Source organism: Mizuhopecten yessoensis, unplaced genomic scaffold (assembly GCF_002113885.1).
Source record: "Mizuhopecten yessoensis strain PY_sf001 unplaced genomic scaffold, ASM211388v2 scaffold855, whole genome shotgun sequence".
NCBI lineage: Eukaryota > Metazoa > Mollusca > Bivalvia > Pectinida > Pectinidae > Mizuhopecten > Mizuhopecten yessoensis.
Window position 1 is genome coordinate 228,098 of NW_018403755.1, and position 18,350 is coordinate 246,447.

General features: G+C 34.6%; 1 protein-coding gene across 1 annotated transcript; it reads left to right on the top strand.

Moving 5' to 3' along the window:
• Positions 1-1,215: 1,215 nt before the first annotated feature.
• On the top strand, positions 1,216-16,639 carry LOC110453300 (integumentary mucin C.1-like). The gene is made up of 6 exons (XM_021502190.1): positions 1,216-1,222; positions 3,388-3,665; positions 4,598-4,676; positions 7,891-8,055; positions 13,101-13,280; positions 14,568-16,639. The coding sequence occupies exons 1-6, from the start codon at positions 1,216-1,218 to the stop codon at positions 14,732-14,734; spliced, it is 876 nt and encodes a 291-aa protein (XP_021357865.1). The 3' UTR covers positions 14,735-16,639.
• Positions 16,640-18,350: the final 1,711 nt, after the last annotated feature.

Below are 18,350 nucleotides of genomic sequence, written 5' to 3' on the forward strand. Positions count from 1 at the left end.
ATGCAAATATGATTTAGATTGTACATCATTAAGTTAGCCATTCATAGATTATTTAGCTGGTACGTCATTAAGTTCGGTCATGAATTTATGATTTAGATTGTGTTTTGTAAAATTCAATGCTAATTGAAGTTTACTGGTATAATAAGGTAGATTAAGTCGTAGAATTGATTTTTTCGCTCTTAAGTGATTCTCAGTGTAACGTCTGGAATGTTTGATACATCCGTACTTTAGTTTCTTTCTCGTCCATATTACTTGTATATATAACCAGCGTTGAGATAAGTGCGTATTCGATTAATCGATCTTGATAAAAAGTGCCCTATAGGTTTTTCATAAGGACGTTAAGTGGATAGCATGCAGTTATTTCTCTTGACGTGATATACACAAAGTGTTTACGTATATAATCAGGAGACAACACCTATCTGAAGCTGACGTTTCAGTATGGATAGGTCTGGTACATCAAGTGGAAATGTACAATACACAGGCGAATAAACGTCAAGCTATTTCAAGTTTTCAAGCTGGTATCGGGTTTTAAAAAAATATGCAGTGTCAGACACATTCGTTATTTCCATAAATACCACAAATGAAGATTTCTAAAAAAAATACGTTGATATGTAATCAACTTAAACAAATACAGACTATTGCTGGAACATCAGAAGGAAACCTCACGTAGAATACAGGAAATGTCGCCGTTGTTTCAATTAAGCTAATCATCTTTTGAATAACTGGCCCTGAAATCTAGGCTTGGCACGTTCAAATGTGTACACCACTTTAATCAGTGGTTATAATCATATTGAGGAACATGTACACAGGAATTAAAAAAAATCAAAAGTCCAAATAAAGCTCAACATAAAAACCGACGAAAAAAAATAAATAAAAAAACCTATGAGTTGTAAAATGTAGGCTGTTCGGTCACATGTTTCTTACATTCAATTGTGCGCAAATGTGTAATTATGCAGTTGATTTGTAATTCAAGAAGCGTTCATCCACAATATCCGGATACATGCATTCTGGTATCAAACTCACTGCAAAACCAGGGATGTAAGTATGTTATATACTAAAGAAAGGGACGTTAAATTGTTTTGAAGTTCAATAGTTTCCTGTTTTGTCATGATGCCCGGAAGTTTACAAGTTTTACAAGTTTATTGGTTTTCCTCAGATACATTAAAATGTACAACATCACGTATCAGAGTATAATGATACACATGTGATGACAACATGGATGGCAAGTTCACAAAACAGTAATCATGATACATATTACAGCAGTTTGTTATTTTTTTCCAACAAAAGACAAATTCCATTTAATACTGTTGTGTTACGAATTGACAACAGACCACTCATTTTAATTTGAGACAGATTTTTTCTATAATACAGAGGAAAATATTTTTCTCTAAGCTCTACAATTATTAAATTTGTACATTTGAATAAATAGTGAAATTCGTCGCCTATCTCATTTTTACATAGAGTGCATGTTCGGTTTTGTTTTTGGATATTATGCCACCTACCCGTTTCAATGGGAAATTTCATATTAGAACATCTAAATTTGCATTATATTGATCTGTTTTTTTCGGAAAGCGAGTCAAATAAGGCTCAAGTACATGTTTCTTCTTATAATTACCATAGAGTTCACCTCGTGATGAATTTTGAATGTTTGCATGCCATCTTTGTAAAAATTGATCAATAAAAATGTGTTTGACAGTGTTTTTAATATTATATTTACTAATAGGTTCCTGTTTTATAAAAATAGAACTTTGTCCGACTTCATCAAAACATATTTTTATATATTCTAACCATTTAAACTTACACAAATTATTGGCTTAAAGTTTGAACTTTAACCTATACATATGGCAACTAAGTTTAGAGGTATTCGTTAAGAGTGAGTTATAAAAAGTCATCATTCTCAACTTAACAGCTATCTCAAGAGGATATTGACCTAATTCACCAGATATCATAAAGTTTGGAGTCGAAGTTCTCAGGCCCAAAATTCGTCTGCAAAATTTCAAATGAGTTTGTTCTACTATTTTGATATTTTCGTAACCCCATATTTCAGATCCATATAACAATATAGGACTAACTAGGGTATGAAATCATTTAAGTTGAAAGTCTATTGGAAGATGTTGATTTTTTATATTACGATACACAGAAAAAATGGATTTTTGGGCTTGCTCACAAAGCTTTCGTTTACATTTCAAAAAGCTACCATTGTAATTAAAAGTCACACCAAGATAGCTGAAATTGTCCCCTTCTTCTATAACTTTACTTTTTATTCTAAATACATGGTTATTATTAGATTTGCGTTTACAGAATACAAGTATTTTTGTTTTCTTCACATTAACTTCTAATTTCCATTAATCACAGTATTTCTGAAAAACGTTAAGAGCATTTTGCAAACCTTCAGCAGAATCAGAAAGAAGAATTGTATCGTCAGCGTATAACAGGACAAAAAGATCCACAAACATATTCAGCTCAGTCTGAAATTTATCTTTCAACTGTTCTAAGGGGAGTAAACTATTGGCTCTAAAAAAGTCTTCCATGTCATTAAGGTATATAGAAAATAAAAAGGGGAAGGATTTTCGCCTTGCCTTACACCAACAAGACAAGGAAATAACTCAATGGAAGTAAGATAATCAATTGTACGATATGAAGTTAAACATGGCAAGTCTAGTATCTTTAATATAAAACTCTTAACGACCAGATTTAACTATATATATGAAGGTAAACTTAACGAATAATATATGTAACTTTTATCCATGTAAACATACAGCATAGCTCAACAGTTGTTCGTGTGATTTGATTGACATATTATTTGCATATCTTTACTGTTACACCCATCTACATCAACGCTGTGCATATTAAGGGGAAACAGACCTGCTGTATTCCACTGCATGTCGTTAACAGAGATGTATGTGTCCCGTTGTAGAAACGGGGTTTTCATTGTCTTTTGTGTGTGTAACCAAGATGACATTGAAGAGACGCTTATTGATCCGCAACAGTTGAAATCCGTCTGTTCCTTTTTTTCCCTACTTTCTGTTTCCTGTGTACTTGCGTGTGATGCTTTCAATCTTTAAACCTTCAATTTCAATTTGGTGATTAACTTTAGGTCCATATGTGTACCCTATTAGTGTTGTCTGGACTGTAACGCGACAGTTGCTGGACCGCTAAATAACTACATGTAACTAACTGTTATGTTGACGCTAAACCCCAAACAAACGATTTTCTACAGCATTGTCAGGATTAAATAACTTGATATAAAATGTGTTACGAAAAGTATGTCTTAAGCATTTCAAAACATTATTTATCCTTAAAAACACATTATGATTGGAGGTATCAAATATATTGTTTTTAAATCAAAATCTGTATGGCAAATTCTATTTTTTATTTTTTATTTAGGTGTGTATGGCACTTCTCAAAACTGTGAAGATGCCAGAACGGATACATTCCACAATAAGTACCTGGGAGGCTTCGGCTACATGACAGTTACTCCATGTGGATATCAGCAGTGCGTGACCTTGTGTCTGGTACAGCGGGAATGTCAGAGCATTAACTACCACCGATCTCGTCTGGACTGTGAACTTAACACTGAGACTACGGACACTGCTGGATCTATGTCGGACAGGGACGGTAACACCTTCAAAGACATGAACGACACAACGTATCCCACACCACCTGTAAGTTAAAACTCGGGAATATTTTTTATTTTTTTTAAAATTTTGTTTAAAGAGTAAATGTTTCTTAATTCCTAATGATATATAGAGAATAATACATGCCTTTTCCCATATCACACCCAGTATCAACCCGAGACTGCAATATCAGCCCAAGGGCCGAAGGCCCGAGGGCTGATATTGGTCGAGGGTTTATACCGGGTGTGATATGGAAAAAGGCATGCTTTATTCTGTTAATTACATACTTACTAATAAAAGCTACTATATTATGATATATTTTTCTTTTGAAATATTGAAAAACGAAAATTTCCAAAAGGAGTGTGATACGGGTTTTGCGGGCTGATACGGGTTTTGGGGTGTGATACGGCGGGGGCTGATATGGCTTTTGGGATGTGATACTGCGAGGGCTGATATGGGTAAGAGCAATTGTGTCGTATCGCATATATCAAAAAACTTGTATTTATTAGTAAGTATGTAATAAATAGAGAATAATACATGCCTTTTTCCATATCACACCCAGTATCAACCAAAGACTGCAATATCAGCCCAAGGGTTGATATTGGTCGAGGATGATATTGGGTGTGATATGGAAAAAGGCGTGTTTTATTCTGTTTATTACATACTTACTAATAAAAACTACTACCTTCTGATTTATTTTTATATTTGGAATATGGAATAACGAAAAAAAATCCAAAAGGGTTGTAATATGGGTTTTGCGGGCTGATACGGGTTTTGGGGTGTGATACGGCGGGGGCTGATACGAGTTTTGGGGTGTGATACGGCGAGGGCCGTATATAAAACTAAAAATATATATAAACTACTATATATTAAAAAGAAACAAGAAATACAAATGTTAAAATATAAATGCATTCAGAATGATTGATGTATCGAAAATATTAAATTTTGTGTTAAGTAATGTTTAATATTATATAAACCAGGCAGGGGACTGTCAGAAAACCACGTGTCCGGAATACCATACATGTGTAAAACTGACCAATGGTAACACTGTATGCGCAGGTGAGTAGTACACTCTAAACTGTATACAATGCTATATACATTATCGTAATACACTCTACACTGCATACATTGATATAAACATTATTGTAATAACTCTACACTGTATACATTGATATAAACATTATTGTAATACACTCTACACTGTATACATTGATATAAAAATTATTGCAATACACTCTACACTGTATACATTGATATAAACATTATTGTAATACACTCTACACTGTATACATTGATATAAACATTATTGTAATACACTCTTCACTGTATACATTGATATAAACATTATTGCAATACACTCTACACTGTAAACATTGATATAAACATTATTGTAATACACTCTACACTGTATACATTGATATAATCATTATTGTAATACACTCTTCACTGTATACATTGATATAAACATTATCGTAATACAATCTACACTGTATACACTGATATAAAAAAATTGTAATACAATCTACACTGTATACACTGATATAAACATTATTGTAATACAGTCTACACTGTATACACTGATATAGACATTATCGTAATACACTCTACACTGTATACACTGATATAAACATTATTGTAATACAATCTACACTGTATACACTGATATAAACATTATTGTAATACACTCTACACTGTATACACTGATATAAACATTATTGTAATACAGTCTACACTGTATACACTGATATAGACATTATTGTAATACACTCTACACTGTATACACTGATATAAACATTATTGTAATACAATCTTCACTCTTTTCATTGATATAAACATTATTGTAATACACTCTACACGGTATAATCTGATATAAACATTATTGTAATACACTCTACACTGTATACACTGATATAAACATTTTTGTAATACAATCTACACTGTGTAACATTGATATAAACATTAATGTAATACACTCTACACTGTATACATTGATATAAACATTATTGTAATACAATCTACACTGTATACACTGATATAAAAAAATTGTAATACAATCTACACTGTATAACATTGATATAAACATTGTTGTAATAGACTCTACACTGTATACATTGATATAAACATTATCGTAATACAATCTACACTGTATACACTGATATAAAAAACATTGTAATACAATCTACACTGTATACATTGATATAAACATTATTGTAATACACTCTACACTGTATACATTGATATAGACATTATTGTAATACACTCTACACTGTATACATTGATATAAACATTATTGTAATACACTCTACACTGTATACATTGATATAAACATTATTGTAATACACTCTACACTGTATACATTGATATAAACATTATTGTAATACACTCTACACTGTATACATTGATATAAACATTATTGTAATACACTCTACACTGTATACATTGATATAAACATTATTGTAATACACTCTACACTGTATACATTGATATAAACATTATTGTAATACACTCTACACTGTATACATTGATATAAACATTATTGTAATACACTCTACACTGTATACATTGATATAAACATTATTGTAATACACTCTACACTGTATACATTGATATAAACATTATTGTAATACACTCTACACTGTATACATTGATATAAACATTATTGTAATACACTCTACACTGTATACATTGATATAAACATTATTGTAATACACTCTACACTGTATACAAGTATATATGCATTAAATTAACCCACTCTTCACTGTATACAATGGTATATACATTCCCGTAATACACTCTACACTGTTTAAAATGATATAAACAATACTGTAATACAACAATGATCGTTATTGATCGGTCACTACTTCAAGGAGGAAAGGTTTTGAGATAGAAATTTTAAACTTTTAGTTATAAACAGCTTAATATGTATATAGCTTAACGCTCAGCAAATTAGGAGTGGGACGACTGGTTCGCCCGTTGTCAGTATAATGTGACCGGGTGGGATGTCCTGCTGGGTGTCTTCGGCAGTATGTTTCTGTGAGGTAGCACTATAAAGTCGGCACCAGTTCCGCGCTATCACAAGGAGACAAACACGAACATATCGCAGCCTCCCAAAATACACACACATACACTACACGCATGCATCTTGCACACAGGGGAGGCCGTCCCTAAATGACCTTAGCTGTTAATAGGACGTTAAACAAAATCAAACAAACAAAAAATCCTGGCCAACACGAGTGAATAACAAAGTGAAAAATAAATAAGTTCACAGAAGTTGTTTAATTAATGTTACAAAAATGTTACCTTAAAAGAATAGCTGAACTCACTGTTGGTATTGTAGATATTACATATACTTATCAACGTTTCTGTCAATGTTGGTAAGTTAATTTATATGTGGTGGCATCTTACCTGTATGTGCAGTGTTTGATAGGTTAAGTTAGAATGGGTTTATCGTGTTTAACGTCCTATTACAGCTGGGGTGTTTTAACGACGTACACCCGTTTGTGTAATGTAGACATGTGCGCTGCACGAGGTATATTGGGGTATTGAAATGGGAGCAGTAGATCATATGTGGTTCCTTCAGTGTAAGTTCCATAGTTGTAGACGGATGTATTGACAATGAATATGTTTCTTCAAAGACCAACATTTAGTTTCCTATTAGACGTGACATGAAGAACATAAACCCGAATAGCCGTGTATACCCTCATATTACTACAACCAAATGGAATACCAGTACACTAGCATTGGCCTACCTACAATAGTACAATAGTCAATCCATTACAGTTATTAGTTCCTTGCGTGTGAATTAGAACGATATGGATCACAGAGTAAACTATCATATACTGACATTCCAATCAATATCTAGATCAACTGATATTTTATTTGATGGCTGCTGTCATTCTTTGAAACATCGGTCACCTACTTAAATTATTCTCAATCTAGAACGACTTAAGGTAAGCCATCAGATCACCACAATATTGTCGTGAAGGTGAACACATTTCTTAAGGGTTCTCTTTATAGTGATGGGCTAGCGTTAGATACCTGTTTGACAGTTAATTAGTCCGTATTTAGTTAGGGACGACAGCAAATGATTAAGAATAGCTACATGTTAGCGGCGGTACCACTGTGTTTTTCTGACATTAACGTCATTGTTGTTTTGCTAGTCATGAAATGTTAACAAAATATAGCTTTTAAAACGTTGAGCTGACGTCATTATCATTTTTAGAATAATCCTAACATTTTCATTCGGGATATGTTACCATGTTTTTTTATTCAGCACCAGTAAGTGAAATTATTACGACGACGGAAACGCCGACAACGACAACCACTACTACCACCACCCCGGCTCCTACAACGACAACCACTACTACCACCACCCCGGCTCCGACAACAACGACAACCACTATCACCACCACCCCGGCTCCTACAACGACAACTGTGGGTAGGTTTGACATACGTATTGCTTACCCTTTCACCGATAAACCTCTGTATACAGGATTAAAACTTCTCCTCAGACACCGAAATTCTTACTATAAGAAACAACAATAACACACAATGTCTTAAAAGTATAATATTGAAGTTTGCATAACTTCTGATATGAATAAAATACAAAACCAAAATTAAGTAATTTATTTCAAAGGTTCACAATCTAAAAGTAAGAAGATTGTAAAATAACGTGTCAGGGAAGCCCTCGTCTGAAGATTTTGTCCGGTGATAGTGTTTGTATAGCATCATTACTCAAACCATTAACAGCCAAGACAATCATACAATCTTAAATCAACTGATACATTGTTTGTGTCATCCAACAAAGACAACTGCCACTTATTATCATCTTCAAAACTCATGACATTCTTAATATCCTTCATGCATTTGTACGTTGATGATTTGCGGTTAAGACTTTTAAAAAAAATTCTCCGCTATCAGACTAACAACCCGGGAGTCCCACGATTTTCTAATATAACATTACCATTTATGAATTGTCTGCAGTAGTCTGCTATCATCGCAATTCTTAATACTTAAACATAGTCTAAAAACTTCAGTTAATTGGTTAACTTCACATGAATTCCAACCCATATCTCCTAGAAAGGCTACATTACTTGCTTTTCTAGCAGACCCCAGAAAATACCTGCATGCCTTATTTTGAACCATAGCCACTTCTCTATATTTATTCAGACCCCAGATTCCAGTACCATAAAATAGCACTGGTTCCACTAGGGATACATACAGCTTACAGTAAACTTCATAACACATTTCTCCAGCATGCACATAATTGGAATAAAGAGCATAGAATGATCTACTTGCAGATTTACACAATTCTTGTACAGTAAAATGTAAATTTAAGTGTTCATGAAACCAAAAACCAAGGTATTTGTAATTCTTGATTTTTTCTATAGGTATAGCACCACATGTAAAATTAAAATTTGTTAGAGGTACAGATGGATTGCGAAAATACACAACTTTTGTTTTTTTCTTGATTTATGCCTAATTTCCACTTTTTACACCAACTACCAAGCTTGTCTACCCCCGTGTATATATTTTCAAACTACGAACGTATGGCAAAAGTAAGCTTGAGTACGAATATTTGAGTACATGTTTGTATCCTGAAGTCTTTGTGTGGGTGTTGTGTAAGACGCTCTTTTTGTATATGTCGGTGTGCGTGTGTATACGTGCACTTGTGTATGGGAACATATATGTACGTTTGTATATAAATATATGTGTATAAGTATGGGTATATATATGGGTACGAATGCATATGTAGATGTACGTGTGAATCGATCATGCACGCGTGTGTTTGTGTGTATAAACAATTTTTAAAAACATATACTGCTACAAACGTGATCGCTTGCTAGTTTTAGTCATGCATGCGCATGTGAAATCATTCCATACTGAGTGTGACAATGCATGTGTATTTATGTATGTAAGTATGCGTGCGTATGTGTGACATACAGTTAAATACGATACAATTTTTGTTTTTGGTGAAGTCATTTATTTCACCCTGGGTTAATATATGATAATTACCATCTCCCGATTTACAGTGATTTTTATGTTCATACCCCGTGCTTGCTTACTTTCTAACTTGATTTTGATTATATTCATATAAAACTCACGTCTAACACAATCAAATGCCTTTTTCATATCGACAAAGCAGACAAAAGTAGATTGTTTCCTTATTTTCCTATCATTTAAAATAGAATATAAAATGTATTGATGATTAAGACAAAACCATTTTGTTCTTAAGCTAGGAGATTGTTTGTTTCTAACCATTTGGATAAACGCTGGTCTAGAATATCAGCATAGATTTTGCACGGGATAGATATCATAGCATCTATACCTGCTGCTTTATTAAGTTTTGCTCGAAATCCAGCATCTTCAACCTCTTTCCTTGTAATGGGTAAATTAATATCATTGCTATCCACATTTGACAGTGGACCCAAAGAATTAATAAGTTCTGTGTAATTAACTTCATCATTTTCAACTGGGACATTGTACAGATCACTATATATATCACACCATACTGATAAAACTTCAGTTGGTTCTGTAATCAAATTACCATCCGCATCTATGACCTCTGTAGGAATAATATTTTTACTTTCATTATTTATACCCAATTTACCTATTTGCTTCCAGAAGTCCCTTTGGGAATTATTATACACATTCAAAAGTTCTTCCGGTTTTGACGCCTGAAATTTAGTTATCAGAAGTTGATTTACCAGTGCAATTTACCTGTACACCATTTCTGCAATAGACTATAACTCACTATCATCACATCTGACCACCTATGTAAACATGTGATTTTAAGCAGAGTTGGTGTTCAGGGAAGACCCCAAATTTAGTAGTGATACGTTGAAATAACACAACAAGGGCAGTACATTTAAAGTGTCACAAACAATGTTTATTGGGCGGAAAACGAGGGGTATTCTTATTTCTCTCTGTAAAAATATGAATCATCAATGCTTTATTTGATTTTTTGATCCATAACTGAGCTAGTGTAAAGAGGTCTAACGTTGTTTAATGATAAACATTATATTGATAATTTTGCGGGAAATTTCTATAACGCCTGTGAGAATGTCCCTGTTTAAGAATCGCGGATATTCTATGTGCATGTTCTTTTGGTTTATAAATGTGTTACCCCATTGGACAATCCTTAAGAGTTCTGTATTTCAAACTCATGAAATCTATTCGATACTAACCGTTATCTGATATAGGTGCTACCTAGAGGTGCAAGCTTTTAGTGATTTTCTTATGTTTAGTTCTAATCAACCTCTAGATCAGGTTGGGGTATTTTATACGCGCGGAAACTGCCTCGAACGATTGGTTTTAAATAGCACAGCCTATCATTATCAATATCGCCAATTCATCCCTGCACTCTAGATGAATTAGTGACGTCATCAATTGTTACGACGTCAACTTACCTCCAAACGAAGCATACTGCTAACTTTTTTACCAACTTGTCCAATATGAAGCAATATACAACATATCGTCTAGTACAATAAAACTCCCTTTTGTATGCAATTACATTAACGATGCTTCACCCATTGATTGGAGCGCCATGATCTAGGCGAGGCTGCCTCTATCTGTTTGATCTGTGAATATATGACGTAATAGTATGACGTCATATATATAACTGACCGCCAATGATCTGTACTGATGCAGCACAAAAAGCTAAACGCTGCCTTATTTGTTACTTACAATAACAATACTTCTCCGAAAGAACTATATAGTAGTTGAGCAGACAACGACCTTCACGTGGCAAACACTTAAAGATAAAAAAAAAAAAATGTTTCAGGAACTTAGATACGCGACGTACCGTATTATTCACAATTCATATGAATAGGGTTGTAGTTGTATGCCAAGCTTTAAATATCTAGATACTGTTGATCTTTGAGATTCGGAAAAAAGGGACAAAATGTATTGTTTTAAAAAAAGCTTGAGGAGTTTCCAGCCACGAATGTTCCTCTGTATCTTCTGATATGTATCTAAGGCGTAGCTGCCTATATTTATATCTAACGCGTAGCTACCTATATTTATATCTAACGCGTAGCTGCCTATATTTATATCTAAGGCTTAGCTGCCTATATTTATATCTACCGCGTAGCTGCCCGAAATAAATATCGGAACCGTAGCTGCCTATATTTATATTTAACGCGTGACTGCCTATATTTATATATAACGCGTAGCTCCCTATATTTATATCTAACGCGCGGCTGCCTATATTTATATATAACGCGTAGCTCCCTATATTTATATCTAAGGCGTAGCTGCCAATAGCTATATCTAAGGCGTAGCTGCCTATCTTTATATCTAACGCGTAGCTTCCTATATTTATATCTAACGCGCGGCTGCCTATATTTATATATAACGCGTAGCTGCATATATTTATATCTAAGGCGTAGCTACCTATATTTATATCTAAGGCGTAGCTGCCAATAGCTATATCTAAGGCGTAGCTGCCTATCTTTATATCTAAGGCGTAGCTGCCAATAGCTATATCTAAGGCGTAGCTGCCTATAGTTATATCTAACGCGTAGCTACCTATATTTATATCTAACGCGCGGCTGCCTATATTTATATATAACGCGTAGCTCCCTATATTTATATCTAAGGCGTAGCTGCCAATAGCTATATCTAAGGCGTAGCTGCCTATATTTATATATAACGCGTAGCTGCCCGAAATAAATATCAGACCCGTAGCTGCCTATATTTATATATGACGCGTAGCTGCCTTAAACAAATATCTGAACTGTAGCTGCCTATATTTATATCTAACGCGAAGCTGCCTAAAATTGATATCAGACGCATAGCTGCCGAAATGAATATCAGACGCGTAGCTGCCTAAAATGAATATCAGACCCGGATGTTACGGCACGATTTCTCACTCAGACACGATTTCTCACCGTGATAAATCGTGCCGTAACACCCGTAGTTGCCTACACGCATGTATGATCATTTCCCAAGTTGTTTAGTATAAGTTACTCTGGTAATGGCAAAACACCTACGCTCTGATAATTGTTTATTCAAGATAGTCAAGATAATAACGATGAAAAAGTACAAGGGGAATAATACTAGGTGTTCTGGAACAGTAAGCTTCATCGATGACAGCCTCCATGTAAATTTAACTTGAATCAAAGTAATGTCTTTTCATCACATGCAGAACCGATGCCAAAAATAATAAATAGAATCGTTTTATAAAAGGAAAAAATATAGTTTTTCTTACATAAGACATGTATGAGGGACATTTTCATGTCTCACAAGGCCTTTCAGGATCCCTGTCCCCACTCTATTGTGTTTTTTCGTATATACAGTGATCTCCCCTTAATCTCATTTGGATATACATTGTAACTGTATCAGGTATTTCATCTTTATTACTGTTTTATATACGTCCTGCAAGCTTTAGTCATACTGAAAACAGAACAGTTTCTTATGCGTATTGAAGGAGTGGTAGAGGGATCCTTAATTGAAACAAGTATTTTTTTTTTCATTTTCTAGGAACTCTTACCTGTGTGTCACCATATTCCGAGAATGTGTTGGCAGGGCTGTGCCTGTACCACGGCACCGGACTGTCCTGGTCTGGGGCAAACGCAGGTTGTCCTGTAACTGGCCGCCTCCTAGTGGCAGACACTACTGATAAAAAGACAGCCGCCGTTACGTTATGTCCGTCTAGCACGAGTAAGTACTACAGTAACGTTCAAACCAGTACAATATCGGCCACGTTTTATTCGAACTGTGTCGTGAAATCATACACACTGATAACGACATTAACTTCACCCAACATTCACAGATTTATCCCCCGTTTGACCTGTTCATGATTCTTCTTTCACTGCCCAGTGTATGATTTATCCTGTCACCCCTATAGTGTGACAGATGTTCCAGTGACGTAATATTCTCCCACCCTTCACCGGTGTGTCTCCCGTTTTAGCCGGGAAAGGTCAGCTTGCCACTCCCTAAGTGGAAATAGCCTCGTGCCGATTAGCACGTGTTCAATTGTAACGTCATTAAAATGTGTTACCGGTAATTGTGACGTCATCACAAGAATGACGATATTTATACCCAACAGGTGCTTTTGTTTACAGACTACTGTCGGTAGAATTGTGACTAAAATAATAGGATGGGATCACCTACAGGGAAATCTCCAACCTTTAGGGTTATTATTATGGTTGTCTAACCATCAGCAGAGCCTCGGGTTACACAACCAAAAAACATCAACCCTCGGGTAGGAGATTTCTCTGTCGTGCCCTCAAGGTAGGGGACGATTCTATTTGGCAGTAAAATGACGTCACGGGATCAATTTGATATGACGTCACAAAAAACCCTCGACACAATAAAAAACCGACAGCCGATACTGATTGTTATTGTTTTCAACAATAACATATTAAAATGATGGTAGAAATATATCCTCCTCAAACCGAGGATGTAACGAAGGAATCTCCAGCCCTCGGGTGATAATTTGGTTGATTCCATCAATCTCGACAGAAAATATTGTTTCGGTTATTATTTCTTCAAATATTCCCTAATCATGTTTTTCATTGTATTTATTTTTTATTCAAAGGTATTTTCACAGCTTTATTTCCGTATACTGTTGTTTCTTCTACATAGAACACTTTTTTCATTATGTAACCTTATAGCGGAATAATAGTTTAAATTACCCTTAAGGTATAGCCTATCCTTCCCCCGAACCTACAGTGGTATTAATACAAACACGTACTCTCAAATACACCCGGAGACGCTCAAACTTTTGTTCGTGTTCGTGATTTTCTAACTTTTGTTTAGGTCCCCTCCCCCATGTTCTGTATCGGGTTTTTTATCATCTGTTTTTACCTTGGTGAATTACGAAACAAAGGAATACTTTGAATATCGGTATATGGGTTGAGAACAAGGTAGAGACATGCGCAGACAGCACAAAATCCTTCTTTTAACGAGTCCAGTAAATCATGACAATGTGTGTTATTGTTCCAGGCTGCTGGATCGGTGCTACTAAATCAAGTGGGACTTTTTATTGGTCGACTGGGGATGTTTGTAACGCGGATGAAGCTGGAAGCGGAGACTGTATTCGCGCGAGGGATGGCATACTCAAGGGAGGCAACTGTGGCACAGCTGTCGATTACATTTGTGAACAAACTTAATGCACATTCATCATATATTATTCGAAATGACTAAGATACATATATAATGTTTGTATGCCAACAGTTTCCATAGGTAAACAGGTTATAATGCTGTTCTCCCTAAATACACGAATTTATCATTATAAATATCAACTTTTCTCAACAGTAGTTACCCCGTGACAGAGAGACGACAGCGAGGAAATTATATGACGACATTTTTATAAATGGAATAACTCTGATCGATTTTACAATGTATTCGTCGTCGTCTTCTTTTTAATGTTTTATATTGATGTCAAAATGGAGAGGTTCACTAAGTTAAATGTTCGTATTATAAATCTATATCCTGGTGTCGGCTCACTGATGTACCTAGATTATCTTATTGTTTATCCATGCGTTACGTAGTCCTAAATAAGTTGTAGTAACTAATTATAATTGACAAACTTAGCTAAACTTGTGTAACCTTAGTTTGTAACCAAGTAGTAAAGACATGCTATATACAATGCAAGGGAGAGAATGTAAGACTCTTTCATGCCCAGGGGTGTATGATAGGGAAATTCCACATGAGGGGTTTTCAAATTTAGTAAAGCCCCAGGTTTTGCCATCAAAATACCAGAATAAGCTAAGAAACCATGAAGATGCGTGTGGACTGTTTTGAAAACATCTATTTTCCCCCTGAGGTTTTTAGACGAAATCAAATCTGTCAGCCATATTAAGCATACTGCATATTTGTAAACAATGTTTACACAGAAAAAATAATCACATCTTTCTAACGTATACGGTAGATACACCGTAAAAGGTTTAAATTCATCACGTCGCCTTTTCCGCATTGCGACATAGGAGACTTTCCAAATTAATTACGTCACGTCATTGTTGAGCCATTGTGACGTCACGTCACGTGAAATTGGATGCACGATGGAAATTTCTTACACCCCTTTCTTTCCCTGGACAGCTCTATCTTACACACAGTGAAGTGAGAGAAATATCATATATTGAAAGAACGTGACTATGTAAGATATTCAAATGTCATATATTAAACCTTATATGTCCGCGATGTTTCTGTTTCAAATTCTTGTTTATTTTTTGCGTCTTGTCATGGTTTACTCAAAATACATTTTTTATAACATATGAAAAGGTGACTCTACTCCTGATAGATTTGTTTATAAAAGAGGACAGATATGTTCTAACAGCGAGGTTTCCTATTGAAAGCGTAGAGTGATTGTTGTTTGTAGTAAGGAATTGTTTTATTTAAAGAACAATTGACGTTCAACTTGATATCAGTAAAGAGTTTAAACAGAATATATAATGAATAACTGTTTATTATCATAGATACTAGTAGTGTGTAATAAAAATAATTATTTTTTCGTAAATAGTCAAACACGGTTCACCATGTTTGAAATAAATATCCTGGAACAGGACTATTTGATTTTAGACATACATTGTATTCTATGTTAAAATAAGGAAAAGTATTGAAACCAGGTTACCAAGCCGATCAGTCCTAGCCATCTATGGTGACAATGCAATGATAATAATAACGTATGGAAAGTAAGAATGAATGGAAATGATCATGTGAAATATTTCATAAGTATGAAACTGCTGTGACACCAATAATATATATTCTTACTATTAATGTCTCTTCCCTATCTTACAGCCTTAACCTTATTTAATGTTCATCTCACTCCTTTAGTTCTTCGCCGTATACCAAGACAGGTGTCCAATGATGATGTTATTGAATTGTACCCAATTAGTCAATCCTGCATGTACATTCTTAATAACTAAAATACATCGTAAGTGTGTATCCTTAAAGTAAGGGGATGAACTATAAATGGGTGGGGGTTAGGGAGCGTAATCTTACAGGAATGTTACCATTTAAAAGGATATCAAACAATATAGCCCTTTAAAAGTATATATTTCAGACATATAATGTAAAACTTAATATCAAGATATACAAAATACATTTATATGCATAAAATACAATTGATATAAAATATATAACAAAGGTTTTTAATAGAATTTTTAAATAATAACGTTCCTGTACTATATGCATTATGGGGTGGTATATCCATTTCTCAGTCAATAACGCAGGACACTTACATTGCTGAATTAGCTAAAAGCCAAAGTAAACAGTCGTGTTTTCATCTATTTCCTGAAAGTTTCAAGAGACATCGAATATTTCAAATGTACAAAAAGGCTGTTTCACAACGTAGCGGCCGATTTGTCGAAGCGCCTATCTTGTAGAATCGTTTCCCAGGACGATGTCGTAGAAAGCAGGTTTAAAGTTTTGTTATTCTTAAATTGTATTGCGTAATTTTAAAATAGTTCCAGCATTCTATTTTTAATATCCACAATGCAATAGTATATAACATACACAGATTGAGGACAACCATTAGGTGGTTTTTTTCTGCAATGTCATTGGAATTTTTTTAAATGATATTTTGATAAGACATCAATAGATTTTGTGGAGAAAGACTGGCTGCATAAATGAGGAATAGTTTAAGATTTTAACGTGTTTTTTTCATGATTTCCAGCCATTTCGTCTAGTAGTAATAATTCAGATTTAGTGTAAGATTTGTAAAACTAACAGGTTGTGCTGCAAGTAACTGCTAATACACTTTGTTCAATGTGGTGTCTACCAGTTATAACTTTTAGTTTCCGCAGTGTTGCTATAAATCTTGGTACTCAGTCTATACAAGCTAAACTAAATATTTTTCAAAATATATGTTTCGTCCATTTCTTCTAAAGTATGATGATTAAATCATTGTGGTGTTATCGGAATCAGCTGCTGTATTTGATTTAATGTGTTTAGTATAGCCATATCTCTAAGGGTTCCATATCAACCGTCCCTAATTTAATGTTTTTAGTATAGCCATATCTCTAGGGATTCCATATCAACCGTCCCTAATTTAATGCTTGTATTATAGCCATATCTCTAGAGGTTTAATAGCAACCGTCCCTAACAATGTTTGTATTATAGCCATATCTCTAGGGGTTCAATAGCAACCGTCCCTAACAGTGTTTGTATTATAGCCATATCTCTAGGGGTTCCATAACAACTGTCCCTAACAATGTTTGTATTATAGCCGTATCTCTAGGGGTTCAATAGCAACCGTCCCTAACAATGTTTGTATTATAGCCATATCGCTAGGGGTTCCCTAACAACCGTCCCTAACAATGTTTGTATCATAGCCATAGCTCTACGGATTCTAAATCAATCGTCCCTAATTTAATGTTTTTATTATAGCCATATATCTAGGGGTCCCATATCAACCGTCCCTAATTCATTGTTTGTATTATAGCCATATCTCTAGGGGTTCCATAACAACTGTCCCTAGCAATGTTTGTATTATAGCCGTATCTCTAGGGGTTCAATAGCAACCGTCCCTAACAATGTTTGTATTATAGCCATATCTCTAGGGTTTTTATATCAACCGTCCCTAACAATGTTTGTATTATAGCCATATCTCTAGGGGTTCAATAGCAACCGTCCCTAACAGTGTTTGTATTATAGCCATATCTCTAGGGGTTCAATAGCAACCGTCCCTAACAATGTTTGTATTATAGCCATATCTCTAGGGGTTCAATAGCAACCGTCCCTAACAATGTTTGTATTATAGCCGTATCGCTAGGGGTTCAATAGCAA

Bases quoted from the DNA above. Each gene is read 5' to 3' on its own strand.
- LOC110453300 (XM_021502190.1), top strand. The intron at 8,056-13,100 runs GTAGGTTTGACA...TTCATTTTCTAG, and splicing joins TCCTACAACGACAACTGTGG to GAACTCTTACCTGTGTGTCA. The intron at 13,281-14,567 runs GTAAGTACTACA...TTATTGTTCCAG, and splicing joins GTTATGTCCGTCTAGCACGA to GCTGCTGGATCGGTGCTACT.